The 16,953-nt window shown below is 39.6% G+C and overlaps 1 protein-coding gene across 1 annotated transcript; it reads left to right on the forward strand.

Annotated features, from left to right (window-relative positions):
• The first annotated feature begins 1,286 nt into the window (after positions 1–1,286).
• LOC122803304 (zinc finger MYM-type protein 5-like) lies at positions 1,287–2,729 on the forward strand. The gene is made up of 2 exons (XM_044072873.1): positions 1,287–1,642; positions 1,727–2,729. Exons 1-2 carry the CDS (start codon positions 1,553–1,555, stop codon positions 2,708–2,710), a joined length of 1,074 nt encoding a protein of 357 aa, XP_043928808.1. The 5' UTR covers positions 1,287–1,552; the 3' UTR covers positions 2,711–2,729.
• The last annotated feature ends 14,224 nt before the right edge of the window (positions 2,730–16,953 follow it).

Consider the following 16,953-nt stretch of genomic DNA (forward strand, 5'->3'; position numbering starts at 1 on the left):
AAGATATAAAAGTGACTGTATTTTTCAGTAGAAATGTCACATGATTTATCTAGATTTCAGTCTTTAATTCAGAGTATATAACCATTTTCTTTACAACTAAGATGCTTGTTTGCTGTGTGTTGGTTGGGATGATTCTGCTGTCTAGTGTACACTATTCAGCTGTGATTTTTCCTTTTGAAAATGTCTAGGACAGTTCAGTGTAGTTACCTGCAAAGGTATTTGGTGGTAGGTTTTGTATCGCATGCTGCTGAAGTTCAAAATACCTATATTAAAACATGTAGGAAGAAATAACTGAATTTACTTGGCATGCTTGCCATAGCAGTGTATGAGTGGGACTGATGGAGACGCTATGTATAATAGCAGGGAACTTTGTAAACCTGGTGTGGGTTTATTTCTACTGCTTCAGTGTGACTTTCTAACAATACATCAAACGTGAATTTTTTTTACTGTTTTTGGTACACTGTCGCACCAAAATAATTTGAATGTCTAATGGTAATATGATTTAACATAGTAATTCATGTTCTGGTTTATATATAAATATTTTGTAGTACTAGTAAAAGAAGCAAGTGTGGCTGTCTTATAGGTCCTTCCATCTAAGGAACAGACTGCTGTGCTATAATATATCAAGGAGATGTTGTACTGGCAGTAACAGTCATATTATAGGGAGGTTCTGCAGTGGAGTTGTAGAAGTGACTTCGGATCGTCTGGTGGTGCATCAATGGTGTTGACTTATTTCTCTCTTTTGTGCCATACAGTATGTTTACACTAATGTTTCGTCCTTCGTAGATATTTGGGAAACGTGATAGGAACCTACTGTTGAAATATTCGGAAGCTTCAAGTGCTCCAATGAATACTGCCTCCTCTGCAATGAATACCGCATCTGCAATGAATACTGCATCCTCTGCAATGAATACTGCATCCTCTGCAATGAATACTGCATCCTCTGCAATGAATACCGCATCCTCTGCAATGAATACTGCCTCCTCTGCATCTGTGAATCGGTAAACAGTTTCATGACAACTGAATAGCATTCCTGATGCCTTACATTGTAGGCACGATCTGTGTGGACAGTAAATCAGATGAAAATTGAGCCACAGCATCACTTTATGAACCAGTACAGTAATAGCATTCAAAATGTTTACAAGTAAATGGATAGGATGAGATGGGAGGGTAAATGTGCTCAATGTAAGCAAGCTCTAGTTCCAGATGACTGATTCTTGTATTTGAATTGGCTGTTTAGTGCCAGTAATTGAGAAGCCTATAAAAATTCTGCTGTTCTAATTTTGTATAGTATAAAGTTGGCTCTAATACATGTACTAACAACCATTTGTAGTTGCAAGGCCTACTTGGGTGAATTGCAAGACTTGGGTGGGTAGGCAGCTCTAAGAATTGAGGGAGTTTATGAACACTGCAACTTCCATTCCTAACATCTGAATTTCCAAATTTTATTTTTAACAGACAGCCTGGAAAAGGTCCAAAGAAGCTTTCTGGTGCAGCAAATAGAAAAAGAAAGGCTCAGAGAGAATTGCAAGTGGCTAGTTTACGTGCTTCAATGATGCGATTTATGCAGTCTAGTCATACATTAGACAGTGAGCTGCAAGACAGGGACAGTGAAATGCTTCAAGAGGCAGATTTCTCTGAGGTGCCAAGCAGTCCTTCCAGACCAGGTGAAAGTGACAGTTCCTGCCAAAGTCCCAGCAATGCCTGCTGTATGGTAGATGTTGAGGTGCCAAGCAGTCCTTCCAGACCAGGTGAAAGTGACAGTTCCTGCCAAAGTCCCAGCGATGCTTGCTGTATGGTAGCTGTTGAGAATACTGGTACTGGATGTACAGATAATGAATCTGAGTCACAGGTGTGTGATAATGGCTCTGACCTTGCAGTTGGTAATGCTGAGTGTGTCAGAGAGTTTGGAGCTGAGTCGGTGTCTGGGGCATCCATTGACTCTATTCCTGTGTGGTCAGAGCTAGGAGCAAGTCCTGTATCTGACCAAGTAGTAGATATATGTGAGGAGGAAAATAAGGAAGTAGCTCCAGTAACATGCAGGGAAGTCGATAGTGACCCTGGTAAATGGCCAGATCCCATGGATGATAAAGTTTGCTGTCTGTTAAGTGCTGAAGGGCCTGTTCAGATAATGAATCACACTTTTCCCTATGATGATCACCATAGAAGATTTAATCCTATCTTCTATACAAAAAGACTTACAAATGGTGAGACAGTCAGAAGGTCTTGGTTGGTGTATTCTGAAAGTAGTGACTTAGTATTTTGTTTTTTTTGCAAACTCTTCAGCAGTACTCATTTAGTTGCCCTGTCTAGTACAGGAACATGTGACTGGAAAAATTTGGGCCAAAAGCTTGTAGAACACGAGCGGTCAGTGAAACATAAAGAAGCTGCTGCTAAGTGGAGTGACTTGCACTTGAGGCTTAAGAATAGCTCCACCATTGATCACCACCGTGAGAACATGATTAAGTCTGAGAGAAAATACTGGAGAAATGTTTTGGAAAGACTTCTTGCAATCTGTCAGTACTTGTCCCAACATAACTTGGCATTTAGGGGTAGTGAGGATCGACTCTTTACAAGTGGTAATGGCAACTTCCTTGGGTTAGTGCAGCTGTTGGGCAAGTTTGATCCAGTAATACAAGAGCATCTTCGCGGATCAGTAATGCCGAGATCCATGATCACTACTTGGGGAAAACCATTCAGAACGAGTTGATAATGTTAATATCGAAGTCTGTCAGAAACTCTATTTTGCAAAAGATAACCAATGCAAAGTACTACTCTATTATATTGGATTGCACTCCTGACTGCAGCCATCAGGAACAGATGTCGCTGACTGTCCGTATTGCTGAATGCAATGAAAGTGTGGAAGTTAAGGAGTACTTCTTGTCCTTCCTCCAGGTTACTGAGACTACTGGGGGGTTTCTGACAGACATTGTGTTAAATGAACTCAAAAGTTTGGGAGTTCCCTCGAAAACTGCAGAGGCCAGGGTTATGACAATGGCTCTAATATGAAGGAAACATTCTGGTGTTCAGGCAAGAATCTTGGCCTTAAATCCACGTGCATTTTTTGTACCCTGTGGCTGTCATAATCTCAATCTGGTAATTGGTGATGCTGCAAAGTCTTCTATAGATGCTGTTTCATTCTTTGGTAATCTGCAACGAATGTATACTCTGTTTACATCCTCTACTCAGAGGTACAAAATATTTCGGGATAATGTGTCTGGTCTAACTGTAAAGCCACTGTGTGAGACCAGGTGGGAGTGTAGGGTAGAAAGTGTGAAAGCAGTGAGATACCAAGTGGGTGCAGTTTATGATGCCTTAGTTTCAGTGGCGGAAGTTACAAAGGGAAGGATCCTAAGGCATATTCAGAAGCAGCATCCCTGAGCAGTACAATGAAAAGTGCTAAGTTTTTAATAGCACTGGTAGTCTGGTATGATGTATTAGTAAGGGTTGGACAAGTCAGTAAACTTTTACAAAGCTCATCCATGCAGATTGCTCAAGCAGTTCTTCTGCTTGAAGAACTGAAAAGGTTTTTAACAGAATACAGGGCCACAGGGTACGAAAAGGCAAAAGTGACTGCTACTGAGCTAGCTGAAGAACTGGAGGTAGAACTCAAGTTTCCTGGTGCAGATGAGGTGAGACCCAGGAAAAAGAGAAAGCTTTTTGGTTATGAAGGTGATGATGAGTGTCTAACTAGTCCTGAACAGAATTTTAAAATCAACTTTTTCAACTCTCTTGTTGATGTTGCACTGTCATCTGTGAAGGACAGGTTCACTCAACTTGCAGCTCATAGTGCTACTTTTGGCTTCCTCTACAACATACAAGACCTCTGTAATGTTTCCGATGATGAGCTATTGCAGTTCTGTAAAGACTTGCAGAATCTTTTAACGCACAATGACTCAGTGCTGATATCGATGCAGTAGAGCTGTATGAGGAATTGAAAACCCTTTGCCACATTATGCCAAAGGGATTATCGGCACTGGATGTCCTTAATGTAATGAAAAAGCGTGGGTTAGTGGAGATATTCCCACAGGTAGTGGTAGCTCTACGCATTTTGTTGACTTTGCCAGTGACCGTTGCATCTGGGGAGAGAAGCTTTTCCAAACTCAAACTAATTAAAACATACTTAAGAAGTACTATGCTACAGGATAGACTTGTGGGCTTGGCTATGATTTCTATTAATAATGAAATATCTTGCCAGATAGACTCTGCTGATATAATTGATAGATTTGCTCAGTGCAAGGCAAGAAAAGTGCGGTTTTAGAAAGTGGTTAGGTATGAATTTAACAATGTGCAAATTTTGTATGACTTTACAACAGTTGTAAGCAGAAGGCACAGTACTGTAGTATGCGAGTTCCTGTAGGGAAGCACTACAGTGGAGTTGGCAGGTAAGCACCAAGTATGGTCAGCTATGCACTTCTATATTGTAACATACCTGAATGGGTATAGCGAAGCCAACTGCACATGTTTTTGCATGTGTACTGAAGGTATAGTTGCCTACTGCCAATAGGATCATTGCCAGTCTTTGATCAATTATCTGACTGGTACAGTATATTTAACATTGTGAAAACAAGCCTACTATTAAGTGACTCAAGCCTACTGATTTTAAGTGACTCAAGTAGAAATGACTGTCTGAACAAGTGTAACATTTCACTGAAACATAGCATCTAGAAATGTCAGACTGTCTGTATTGCTGAATGCAATGAAACTGAAAGGAAATGTGTACTTTTCTCCTTCCTCCAGGCTACTGAGACTGCTGCTGGCTTTCTCAGTGACATTGTGGTAAATGAACTGAAGTTGGAGTTCCACAAAACTGCAGTGGCCAGGGTTATGACAATGGATGTTAACATGAAAGCAAACTGTTCAGGCAAGAATTTTCTTTAGATCCACATGCATTTCTTGCACCCTCTGGCTGTCACACAATCACAATCTAGTAATTGCTGATGCAAACTAACTTTTCAGTAGATGCTGTTTCATTCTTTCATACATCTGCAATGAATGTACACTGTTTACATTCTAACTCTAGTACAAACTATTTTGGCATGTGTTGGGTCTAACTGTAAAGCCACTTGGACCAGGTTGAAGTGCAAGGAGAAAGTGTCAAAGCAGTGTGATCTGAAGTGGGTGCACTTTGCAATGCCTTGGTTTCGGTGGCAAAATTTAGAAAAGGCAAGGATCCTAAGGCATTTCTGAAGCAGCATTGCTGAGCAGTACAATAAGTGTTAAAGTCCACTTTTAACACTCTTGTTGTTGCACTGTCATTTCAGAAGGACTGGTTCACCCCACTTACAGCTGACAGTGCTACTTTTGGCTTCCTCAACACACAGGAACTCTTGGTAGTTACTGAAGATATTTCAATTGTCTGTTAACCCACTTTGCATTTGCTGATATTGATGCAGTACAGCTGTATGAGGAATTAAACACTGATAATCCCTTTGGAGTAATGTCAGTGCTTGATGTCCTTAATGTAATCGTGTATTTGTCTCTTACTAGAGGTAGCGCTGCGCATTTTGTTGACACTGCATGTGACAGTTGCATCTGGGGAGTGAAGTTTCTCCAAACAAGTACTATGTTACAAGGTAAATCTGTGGGATTGGCTATGATCTGAATTAATAACTGCTCTTGCCAGATGTTATATGCTGATATAACTGATTACAAGGCATGAAAAGTGCAGCTTTTGTAAGTAGCTAGGTAGAGACTGAACAGTGTGCAAAGTATGCATGATTTCACATCTGATGTACCCTGTAGTCTGATCCTACAGTAGGAGGCATAACGATACTTTTCAATGCCAGAGTTCCTGTAGAGCAGCACAGAGTACTGTCAACTAGGCACTATTCTGTACTACTGGAACTGGCTTACTTTGACTGCTAGGACAAAGTTGAACCCTATTCTTCTGTGTTTCTGCATGCATAATGGAAGGTGTGGTTGCATAATGGCGGTAGGGTCATTGCCAGTCTATCTGCCAGTTGCAGTATACAGTGAACTGTGCCAACTGAACACTAGTTGCCTCATGCAGACATGACAATACAAGTGTAACATGTCGCATGTCACTGTCCATTTTGTGAATGCAATGAAACTGGAAGGAAAGGGTTACTTTGTGTCCTTCCATGTTACTGGGACCACTGGTGGATTTCTCACTGACCATGTTAAATGAACTTAAGTTTGGGGAGTCCACTAGATAACTGCAGAGGCCAGGGTTATAACATTGGCTCGAAATATGAAAGGAAACATTCTGGTGTTGCAGGAATCTTGTCTTTAAATCCACATGCATTTTTGTACCCTCGGCCTGTCAATCTCAATCTTGTAAAAAGTGATGCTGCAAAGTCTTCAGTAGATGTTTCCTTCTTTGGTAATCTGCAACGAATGTACACTTTTCAGAGGTACAAAATATTTTGTGATGTGTCAGGTCTATCTGTAAAGCCACTTTGAGACCAGGTGGAAGTGTAGGGTAAAAAGTGTCAAGCACCCTAAAGTGGGTGCACTTTCCAATGCCTTGGTTTCAGTGGCAGAACTTGCAAAAGATCCTAACACATATCTGAAGCAGCATGGCTAGTACAAGAAGTGCTAAGTTTTTAATAGCACTGGTGGTCTGGTATGATGCATTAGTGAAGGTTGGAAAAGTCAGTAAACATTTGCAAAGCTCTTCCATGCAAATTGATCAAGCAGTGATTCTGCTTGATGAACTGAAAAGTGTTTTAACATAATACAGGGCCACAAGGTACAAAATGCCAAAAGTAACTACTACTGAGCTAGCAGAAGCACTGGAGGTAGAATTCCAGTTTCCTGGTGCAGATGAGGTGAGACCCAGGAAAGCAGAGGCTTTTATCAACCAAATGACTTAGTCCTGAACAGAATAAAGTTAACTCAACACTCATGTTGATGCAGTCATCTGTGAAGGACGGGTTCACTCAGTGTCCAGCTCAGTGCTACTTTTGGCTTCTCTACAACATACAAGAACTCTTGGTAGTTACTGAACATATTTCAGTTCTGTCTGTTAACCCAGTTGGAATCTGCTGATATTGATGTAGTACAGCTGTATGAGGAATTAAACACTAACACATTACTCCAAAGGGATTATCAGTGGTGGATGTCAATGTAATAAAGCGCCAGACATTTAAGATATTCCCACAGGTAGTGGTAGCTCTGCACATTTTGTTGACACTGCTAATGACAGTTGCATCTGGGGAGAGAAGCTTCTCCAAACTACAACTAACATATTTAAGTACTATGTGACAAGATAGACTTGTGGCCTTGGCTATGATCTCAATGAATGAGGTATCTTGCCAGATAGACTATGGTGATATAATTGATTTGCTCAGTGCAAGGCATGATAAGTGCAGCTTTAGTAAGTAGCTAGGTAGGTAATGAATGGTGTGCAAATTATGCATGATTTCACGTCTGATTTAACCTGTAGTCAAGATTTTACAGTGTAAGGCATAACAATTGTGCAGTATGCCAGAGTTCCTGTAGGGAAGCAGTACAGCAAAGTTGGTACCGAAGCTGAGTACTGTCAGTTGTGCACTTCTCTACTACTGTGACTGGCAAACCTGAATGGCTATAACAAAGTCAAACCCTGTTCTTGCATCTGCTAATGTTTCAGGAATTGGTTATGGCTAGGCTTGTGTAGACCCTAGGGCCAATCTTGGGTTCATTGTGTAATTAAAGGTGTAGTTGTATAATGCCAATAGGGTCAGTGCCAGTCTTAAATAAATTACCAGACAATGATACCACATTTCAGAGGAATGTGCCAACTGAAATCTCTAAGACTGCAGTAAACATGACAGTTTGTACAAGTGTAACATTTCACTGTGAAACATTGCATATAGAAATGTACATCAAATGGCAGCAGGGGAATAAAACAAAACTATTACAATGTCTGAAGCATGAACCAGCTAAATGAGTCTTCAAATAACTCGCGTACCTGACAGTTTGGCAATTAAGTCACACATTAAATAGAAATGTGTAGTAGCCAGCAATGAAATAAAATCTGACCATTTCAGTGTCTTTAACCTGAACTATGCCTAACCTTTTCAAAATTACTCGAGCAGACCAGACACTTTTTTTGTTCACGTTACACATTAATTGTGAAGTATTGCATATAGAAATGCATGAATAGCAGCAGATAAAATGTGACAAATTTTGATGTTTAACATTGAAGTGCACCAACTAAAATCTAATGTCTTCAACTTAAGTGGACCTGACAGTTTGTACAAGTTAAACACTTTTTACTGTTGAACACTGCATTTAGAAATGCACATCTAATAGCCAGCAAAGGAATACTTGAATGACTATTGTTGACATGAAGGGTGTCAATTCACGTGGACCTCACACATTTCATTGTGAAACATGTGCATATAGAAATGTACATCTAATGGCAGCAGTGGAATAAAACCGGACTACAATGTCAAGCATGAACTGAACCAGCTAAATGAATGTCTTGAAGTTACTCATGTGGACCTGACACTTTGCAAGTTAAACATTTAACTGTCAAATATTGCATATAGAAATGTCTAGGAGCCAGCAATTAAAATCTGACAATTTCAATGTCTACCATTAATTGTGCCAACTGAAACCCAATGTTTTAAATCAAGCAGACTGGACAGTTTTTACAAGTGAAACACTTTTTATTGTTGAAGACTGCAGTTGGAAATGTTCATCTGGTAGCCAGCAAAGGAATAATTAAATGACAATTTCCAATGTCTTTCACATGAAATGACAATTCAAGTGCACCTGGCAGTTTATACAAGTGTCAAACATGCATATAGAACTGTACATGTAATGGGAGAGCAATGCAATAAAGTCATCTGGCAATTTATAAACTGTATAAAGTAAATGTCTAGCAGCCAGCAATGAAATAAAATCTGACTATTTCAATGTCTCTAGCATTAATTGTGCCAACTGAAACCTGTTTTCAAATTGGTCAACCAGAACTGACAGTTTGTACAAATGCAAAATTTTACTGTCAAAGATTGCATATAAAAATGTACTTGACAAGTAATGGAATAAATCATTTGACACTATTGATGTCTCTCGTCTTAAATATGTCTTCAAATTACTTGCATTGACATGATGGCTGAAAGTAGTACACTGCTGTTTAAAACTGAATTTAAAGGTCCCATATCCATCTGCAACCCATAATGGATAAACACTGCCAATACAATTCTGAAATCTGCTTAGTGTTAAGTTGTATGCAAAGTTCAAGACATCACTGACTGTAGTAACACTGCTTTCCTTTTTGGCCTCTGGGTCAGCATACAGCTGCAGCACCACCACATCACTATGTAGCTGTCTGAAGTATGTGTAGACTTGATTGCTGACCTGTGAAGAGCATGAAGCACATCAGGGTATATAGTACAAATGTAGAGTTGCTGCTACACTAGACCAAATGAGAACTTCTACACAAACATCAATGAAACATCAATGCACATTGCAAAAAAAGTTAATACTGTCTCATGACTGCAGATGAACACTACACAAGCAACAGATCAACCAGGTTTAAGGATATTCAGCCTTCAATTGCAGTCAACTAAACTACAAGATGTCTTAAAGTATGACTTGGATTTTCATGCATTTAAACATGGAAAGAACTGGAGTGTTTTGTGGGAGTGGCCCTTCTGTGGGCGTGGCTCAAATAGGGGTGTTCCTTGTGTTCAGTGTGGGTGGGGCTTAAGGGGCGCCAGAGCAGTGCTTCGCCTAGGGCACCGTTTGAGCTAAGGCCGGCCCTGTTTGGGACTGCCTTCTTTATGCTGATTAATTTGATTTCTCCTTTACATAAACATTGCACCATATGAAATCTCACTTTTTTCCATGTCCATATTTCTTTTTTATACTTTTCAAAAAATATCTAGGTTTTGTTGTTTATATTTTCGCACTTCCACAGATGCTTCTTTTTCCAAACAGATTAAAGTTTCTTGGTCTATATACTATTTTTCAAAAATCTGTTATATTAATGACCACACATTTTTATTTGAAGCTTCTGACAGTTTTTCTTGTGGAAGTATTTTTCTTTCCTTTAATTTCTCTCTTAATTTTATTGTATATCTTGTGTCTGGAAATTCTGGGCTTTTTGTATAATAGTAACAATACATCATTTCTTTCTTATCCTCAGTAGTCCACTCTATCATCTTTATGGCTCTTCTTTGGCCTATCAGTTTTTGTGATTTTTGCGGACTGCTACTTTCTTCTACAACAGAGGAGCCATCCTCCCCCTGGGTCTGGCTTGGCCCCATTGTAGGATTGTTTCCATATTTTGAGGATTCTACACTGTCATTTTTTCCAGTCCTGGCACCAGTGTGTCTACCAGGATTGGGCACTTTTTTATCCTGGGTGTTGTGCACCCAGCTAGCTATCTTTTTTAAATTTTTGACCTACTTCTGTCCAGGATATACACTATATAAATACAGTCTACATATCAGTGTCGTCTGATATGTCGGGAGACTTTGTGAAAAACAGGGTTCACCTCATGAAGGTACTTGCCAAGACTTGAGGGTGAATTCCGTTTCAACGATACTACTCTTTTGCTTGCTGACTTATCACCTCTTCATTCAGACCCCAATGTATATTACAATGTGGAGTGGATAGTGAGAAGAAGTACATTTACCATTACATTAACCTATGACATACTTTTCTTTTACTTCTCTTCTGGTTCTCAAATTGTCTTCTTAAGATTCTTTAAGGGTTTTTCACTTTATTTTGGTCAATTTATTACTTATTTTTTATACTTGCATTTTGGCCCAAATCCTGACTGAAAAAAGTTTATGAACCAGCCAACATACCCAGTAAATACATTACGTAAAAGCAAAATAGACTTCCAAGATGGCTGCACACTGTGTAACAACTTAATTCTAGCTCTTATAGGTTCATAGGTTCATAGGTTCATACTAGGCTATCTGCCCTAGGGCATTTATAAGCCTAGCCAGAATGTGTTTGGCTTTCGCCACCCATTTTAAATTAATTTTTCTATGCCCTTTTTCGAGGTTAGTATACTGTGCCTCTGTCTAACAGTGACACAGAAGTGATACCTGGGGTAAACCTATGATCTCCCATCCACTCATCAAGATTCCTCTTGAAGAGAGTCAATGAGGGACTCTGCCTAACCTGGACTGGGATTTTATTCCAGAGTGAAGGGAGCCTCTGGGTTATGAATCTGTCCCTCCAGCATGTCCTATTTATTTCAGTGCTGAGGTTCAAGTCTCTCGAGCGCGTAGCTCAATGGGATTTGGATTTTCTGAGGTGCAGCATGTCCATTAATTCCGGGTTGGACATGGCTTTATACGTCAGGCACAGATCGCCTCTGAACAGGCTGTATGCCACTGAGTAGAGCTGGAGTTTCTTTAACCGGGCAGCATATGGCATCTGTTTGAGCCCTTTGATCCTCTTGGTGAGGTACTTTTGGGGTCTTTCCAGTTGCTGCAGGTGTCTGGTAAGGTACATCCCAAAAGGGGCATTGTACTCAATTATGGGTCTGATGAGGGATGAGTAAAGAGGCACGATGACCTCCCCTGATCTAGATGTGAATCCCTTCATGATTAGGTGGGCTATATAAAATGTTTTTCTAACCACTTTGGCCATGTGGTTGTCAAATGAGAGATTGCTATCAACTTGGGTCCCCAGGTCCCTAATTACTTCTTCTGTACTTAATGGATTACCACCTATGTGGTAATTTATGGGCACTTTGTTTTTGCCAAAGGGGATGACTATACACTTTTTGGCATTTAGCTTGAGGCCATGGCTCTGGCACCAGTTGTCTGTTTCTATGAGGCCCTTTTGGAGGATGCTTGTGTCGGCTGGAGAGTCGATTATGGCTCCCTGTTTGCAGTCATCTGCGAACCTGGTCAGCCACAGTCCTTCCGTGTTGGCCTGTACCTCCGAGAAATATATACCGAACAAGAGAGGTCCCAGGACTGAGCCTTGTGGGACACCACTTGTAACTGGTTTGGAGTCTGACATGACTCTAGCAATTCTAACCATGTGGGTTCTGTCCTTGAGCCAGTTTGCAATCCATCTAGTGACATAGGGGTTTATATTTAAGCTGGTGAGCTTATCTATAATGCCCGAGTGGGGTATTGTATCGAAGGCTTTTGCGAGGTCCAGGTAGGCTGTGTGGACCACCTTCCTCGTCAATGGCCTTGGTGACTGTTTCAAAGAAATCAACCAGGTTTAAGAGGCAGGATCTGCCCTTAACAAAGCCGAACTGGGTAGGATCCAGTGTCTGTAGGTCCCCAATATCTTTATTTATGAGGTCCATGATGATCCTTTCCATAGCTTTGCAGACCAAGCTAGTCAGGCTTATGGGGCGATAGTTTCCAGGATCCGTTGAGGCACCACCTTTATGGAAAGGGACCACTGTTGCTGTACTTCCAGTGTGAAAACAGAAACTTAGCAGAGAAAGCCAATGGACCTGGATTTCTGAGTAATTTTCAGTAGCTAGCTAGTAAGTGCATCGCCTGGATGCCAGGAAAAAAGAAATACAGAGGACCTGAAGGAAAATCAGCTACAAATGGCAATGAAAAAACACTAACTGGAAAAGTATTGTAGCTGTTCAGCAAAAAGCAGTGCAACCTCCAGACATGACTTCCAGTAACCTTGACGAAAGTATAAAGCAACTGCACATAGACTTGACTAAAATAAATGAAACACTGATGGAATAGATCACCTCAAACAATAAAAGGCTAGAAAAATGGAAGAAGCTTTAACAGTCACTCAGATAAGTTGATAAAACTGCGAAACCCAGAGAATGAAATAAAGAAAAGGCTGGCTGAATAAGAGACTGCATACAAAGAAATGTTTTAAAAAATAATAGCGGTAGAGGACAGAGCACGTAGAGAAAACCTTAGATTTTTTGCTGTACCTGAAAAGCTGGAATGAACAGACTGTATTAATTTCATGAAAGCACAAATAAGCAACTGGACTGGTATTCCACAACAGGAACTGTTAATTGAAAGGGCACATTTTGTGTATGCTCCAAACCTGGCTAAAGAAAACCTAGACTTTTACCAGTAAAGATGCAGTCTTACCAACATTAGGAGCTGATTTTGACAAAACTGTGTCAGAAGGATGAAGTACTAAAAGTGGGATACAACAGAGTGTTGGTGGAGAATGACTACTCAATGTATACCATGCAGAAGAGGAATAAATGTATTATATTATTCAGGGAATGTCAAGAAGCAGGAATGAGATTCGAACAGCATTACCCAACTATCTTCAAAATATTTTTCCCTGAAGGAACAAAATCATTTTTTTGATAAGTACATGCTAAGGAAGAAATACAAAAGTTTGTCCATCAAAAAATGAGCTATGAAACAGAGGGAGATTCTGCTTCTTGTTCTTCTGGTAATAAAGACCACAGGTAGACTGCGCCAGTGAAACGTTTCCCAATGTTTCAATGGAATATGATTGCGAGAGGGAAAAAGTTGACTAGAAGAATCAAGAGTGCACTGAAGATGAAGCAGAGACAGGGTTTGCAAGATGGAGATGAACAGGAATAGAACAAGAGAATCTGGAAATATTGGACTTTCTTAAACTTGTAGGGGACTCTAAAGCACATGCCCTATGTCATGTCAATAATGTTTGGAAAATAAAATCAGTAAAGTGGAGACTGACAAATGTAGGATTACAAAGCAATAATTATATTTGTGAAATAGAACACAAAACTCTGGAAATATTGGACTTTTTTGGACTTTGTTAAACTTGTAGGGGACTGCAAAGCATATGCCCTACTTCATGTCATTAATGTTTGGAAAAATACTCAGGAGAGGGGAAGAGACGGGAGAAAGTTAACTGTAAGTAAAACACAATGTTTTCTTAATAGTATTTAAATGGTACTTGATTTGTTTGTTTGCATGTTATAAAGTTTTTAAAGTTACTTTTAAGTGCAACGACTCAAGTACGAGCAGTGTTCAGCCTCACAGAGGGGGTCCCAGTGAGAGTGGGTGTATACCAAGGTTCATCTCTAAGCCCATCTCTTTTCGTACTGGTGATGGACTACATGCAAACAGGTTGGAGGGGGCAGATCAACAAAGTTACTGTATGTAGATGATGTGGCATTACAGGCAGACTCTGAGCAAGAACTTCAGCAAAGGGTAGGGAAATGGAATGCAAAACTGAAGAAACATGGGATGAAATTAAGCAAAGAAAAGACAGTGGTAATGGCAGCAAATTGGGGAAATAAGAAGAAGCTGAGAATTAAGATAGAAGGGAAGCTAATGGAACAGGTAAATATCTTCATGTATCTGGAAGTGTGGTTGAGGAGAAGGGAATTCTGAATGAAGAGGTCAAAGTTAGACAGCAAGGGTTAGGGTGGATATGCTGAGTCTTCCAATAGAACAATGCAGACTAGGATTGCCAAATTTGAGGGGCTATTTTAGAGCAGCAGATTTTGCTCTAAAGAGTTAAGGCTCTTATACATAGCAGAAGCAGAAAACTATAATTCAAAGTGGAAAGGAATGATGGTGATACAAGGGGGAAGCTCATGAAATAAAAAGAGATTGGGATTTTGGATGCAGACTCTTAGGGAGAACAAAAAAAAATCATGCAAAGTATTATATTCATAAAATAGCAGGGAGTATTTTAAGAACTAAAACAACAGGAGAATGGAGAAAAGAGATTCTGTTGATAGGGATGACTGTGGATAGGGATACAGATAATAGGCAAGAGGGGACTGGAATTTATTGGAGAAAACAGGCAATGGAGCCAATGTATTGGGAGCAAATAACAAAAAAAGGAAAGGTAACAAAATGGGAAGAGGCAAATAATTTATTTGGACTACGGTTAGACATTGCCTTCCCTATCATGGATTGATATCAGAGTATAGGCAAAGAGAAAGAAATATGGAGGTCCTAAATGAAAGACCAGAATTGGTAGAGTTTTTAATAAAATCTAGAACAGAAGCTTCCATTAAAAAAGGAATAATTAATACAGCATATAAAATATTGCATGATAATTGTAAGAATCAATCAGAGGAGATTAGAAAGGATTGGAAAGAGAGTTTGGATAAGCAATTCACAAAGAGACAATGACGGGATATATGTATATCTCCCAAATATGCAACAAAGTGCACTTATTTCCCACCTTTCCTGTAACTAGTCTAGTCCAGATACAGATTTGCTGTATCCAGGACTGTTTGTAAGTTTCTGAGCCCCCCAAGCCTTTCTGTGTTGGAGGGAAGCCTTCTAGCTTATCAGTGGGAGTGGTAAGCACTAAGTAGCCTATCTACCAGAAGAGGAGTAGTTTCTGGCCTAGAAATTGTACTTATTGGCCATATGGGCAGTTTTTCCATATCTTTCAAATTTTCTGGTTTAAAAGCCCATGTTTTGAGCTTGTTTCCTGCCTTTACTGTAACTAGTCTAGTCCAGATACAGATTTGCTGTATCCAGGAATGTTTGCAAGCTTCTGAGTACCTCAAGCCTTTCTGTGTTGGAGGAAAGCCTTCTAGCTTGTCAGTGGGAGTGGTAAGCACTAGGTAGCCTCTCTACCACAAGAGTAGTGATTTCTGGCCCAGAAATTGCAGTTTATTGGCCATTTGGGCAGTTTTACCATATCTTTCAAATTTCTGGTTTAAAGCCCGCATCTGCGTTTTTCTCGCTTTTCCTGTAACTAGTCTAGTCCAGACACAGATTTGCTGTATCCAGGACTGTATGTAAGCTTCTGAGCCCCCCAAGCCTTTCTGTATTGGAGGGCAGCCGTAATGCTTATCAGTAAGCAGTAGGTAGCCTATCTATCACAAGAGGAGTGGTTTCTGGCCCAGAAATTGTAGTTTATTGAATGTTTGGACAGTTTTTCCATCTCTTTCAACTTTCTCGTTTAAAAGCTCACATCTGCGCTTGCTTCCCACCTTTCCTGTAACTAGTCTAGTCCAGATACAGACTTGCTGTATCCAGGACTGTTTGTAAGCTTCTGAGCGGTGCCAAAGTCTGCTCTTCAATTTTTCCCTTTGATCTGCTAGTTCTCTCCTCTCCTGCAGTTTTACTAGCTTATTAGTCTAGCACTTTGAAAAAAAACTCAAGGAGACCAGGACAACTGTGACCAGTGACCACACACCACTCCGTGTTCAAAACTCAAAGGACAGTGGTATGAACAAAGTCCAACAATGAAGGTGTTAGTGACCAAATAAATATGTCACAGATGGTATATCCAAAGAATAAGGCGATGTGTAAAAGTCCAAAGTTGCTTTAATAATCCAAAGCCAAAATACAAAAACGAGCGCCAGCCTGGTGCCTCCCAGGCTTTATCAAGTTATAACATATTGTGTGGCCGTCCCCTTTATTTATATCATAGGATAGGCCATCCAATTAATTAATTAACAATTTGTTAAATCAATTAATCAAGCAAAATGAATATTTTGAAACGCATATACCCACACAGTAATTAAAAAATACATAAAATGAAAAATAATGTATCACATAACTAGTACACGTTGTGTACCAATTAAATTGACAAATAGTGCCCCTATACATAGACAATAACTGCACATAATTAACCCTTTACATAGGACACTTCATAAATAAATACTGTGTTAGCATTAAGAACTCTCTGAAAACTAGGATGTTTAGTACTTTACACCATAATTAAAAAACTACATAAAGTAAAATGCAAAAAATCACATAACTAGTACACACTGTGTACCAATTGGGTTGACAGATAGTGCCAACATACATTGTAAATAACTACACTTACTCAACCCTTTACATGAAACATCTCATGCATAAATACTATATTAATGTTAAAAACTCACTAAAAACTAAGGTGATGGATAAAAATTATCAAACTACCTGCTATATGATGTTATAAAAATACAATATCAAAATTTGTATATAAAATACAACTTCATGTACAGTCTCAATACCAGTATGAGAATTATAAGTCGTCCCTTATGTATTGCAAATGACTAAAAGAATGAGTAGCCTAAAAAGCCACACTACTTCAAATCAGAGCTTAGAACCTAGTGAACGAAGTAAC

The sequence above is a fragment of the Protopterus annectens genome, chromosome 5.part1 (genome assembly GCF_019279795.1).
Source record: "Protopterus annectens isolate FY-2018-M chromosome 5.part1, PAN1.0, whole genome shotgun sequence".
Lineage (NCBI taxonomy): Eukaryota > Metazoa > Chordata > Ceratodontiformes > Protopteridae > Protopterus > Protopterus annectens.

Excerpts from the sequence above, each read along its gene's own strand:
- LOC122803304 (XM_044072873.1), top strand. The coding sequence starts at position 1,553 with ATGATGCGATTTATGCAGTCTAGTCATACATTAGACAGTGAGCTGCAA. Across the intron at positions 1,643-1,726 it reads AAGAGGCAGATTTCTCTGAG|GTGCCAAGCAGTCCTTCCAG; the intron begins GTGCCAAGCAGT and ends GTAGATGTTGAG.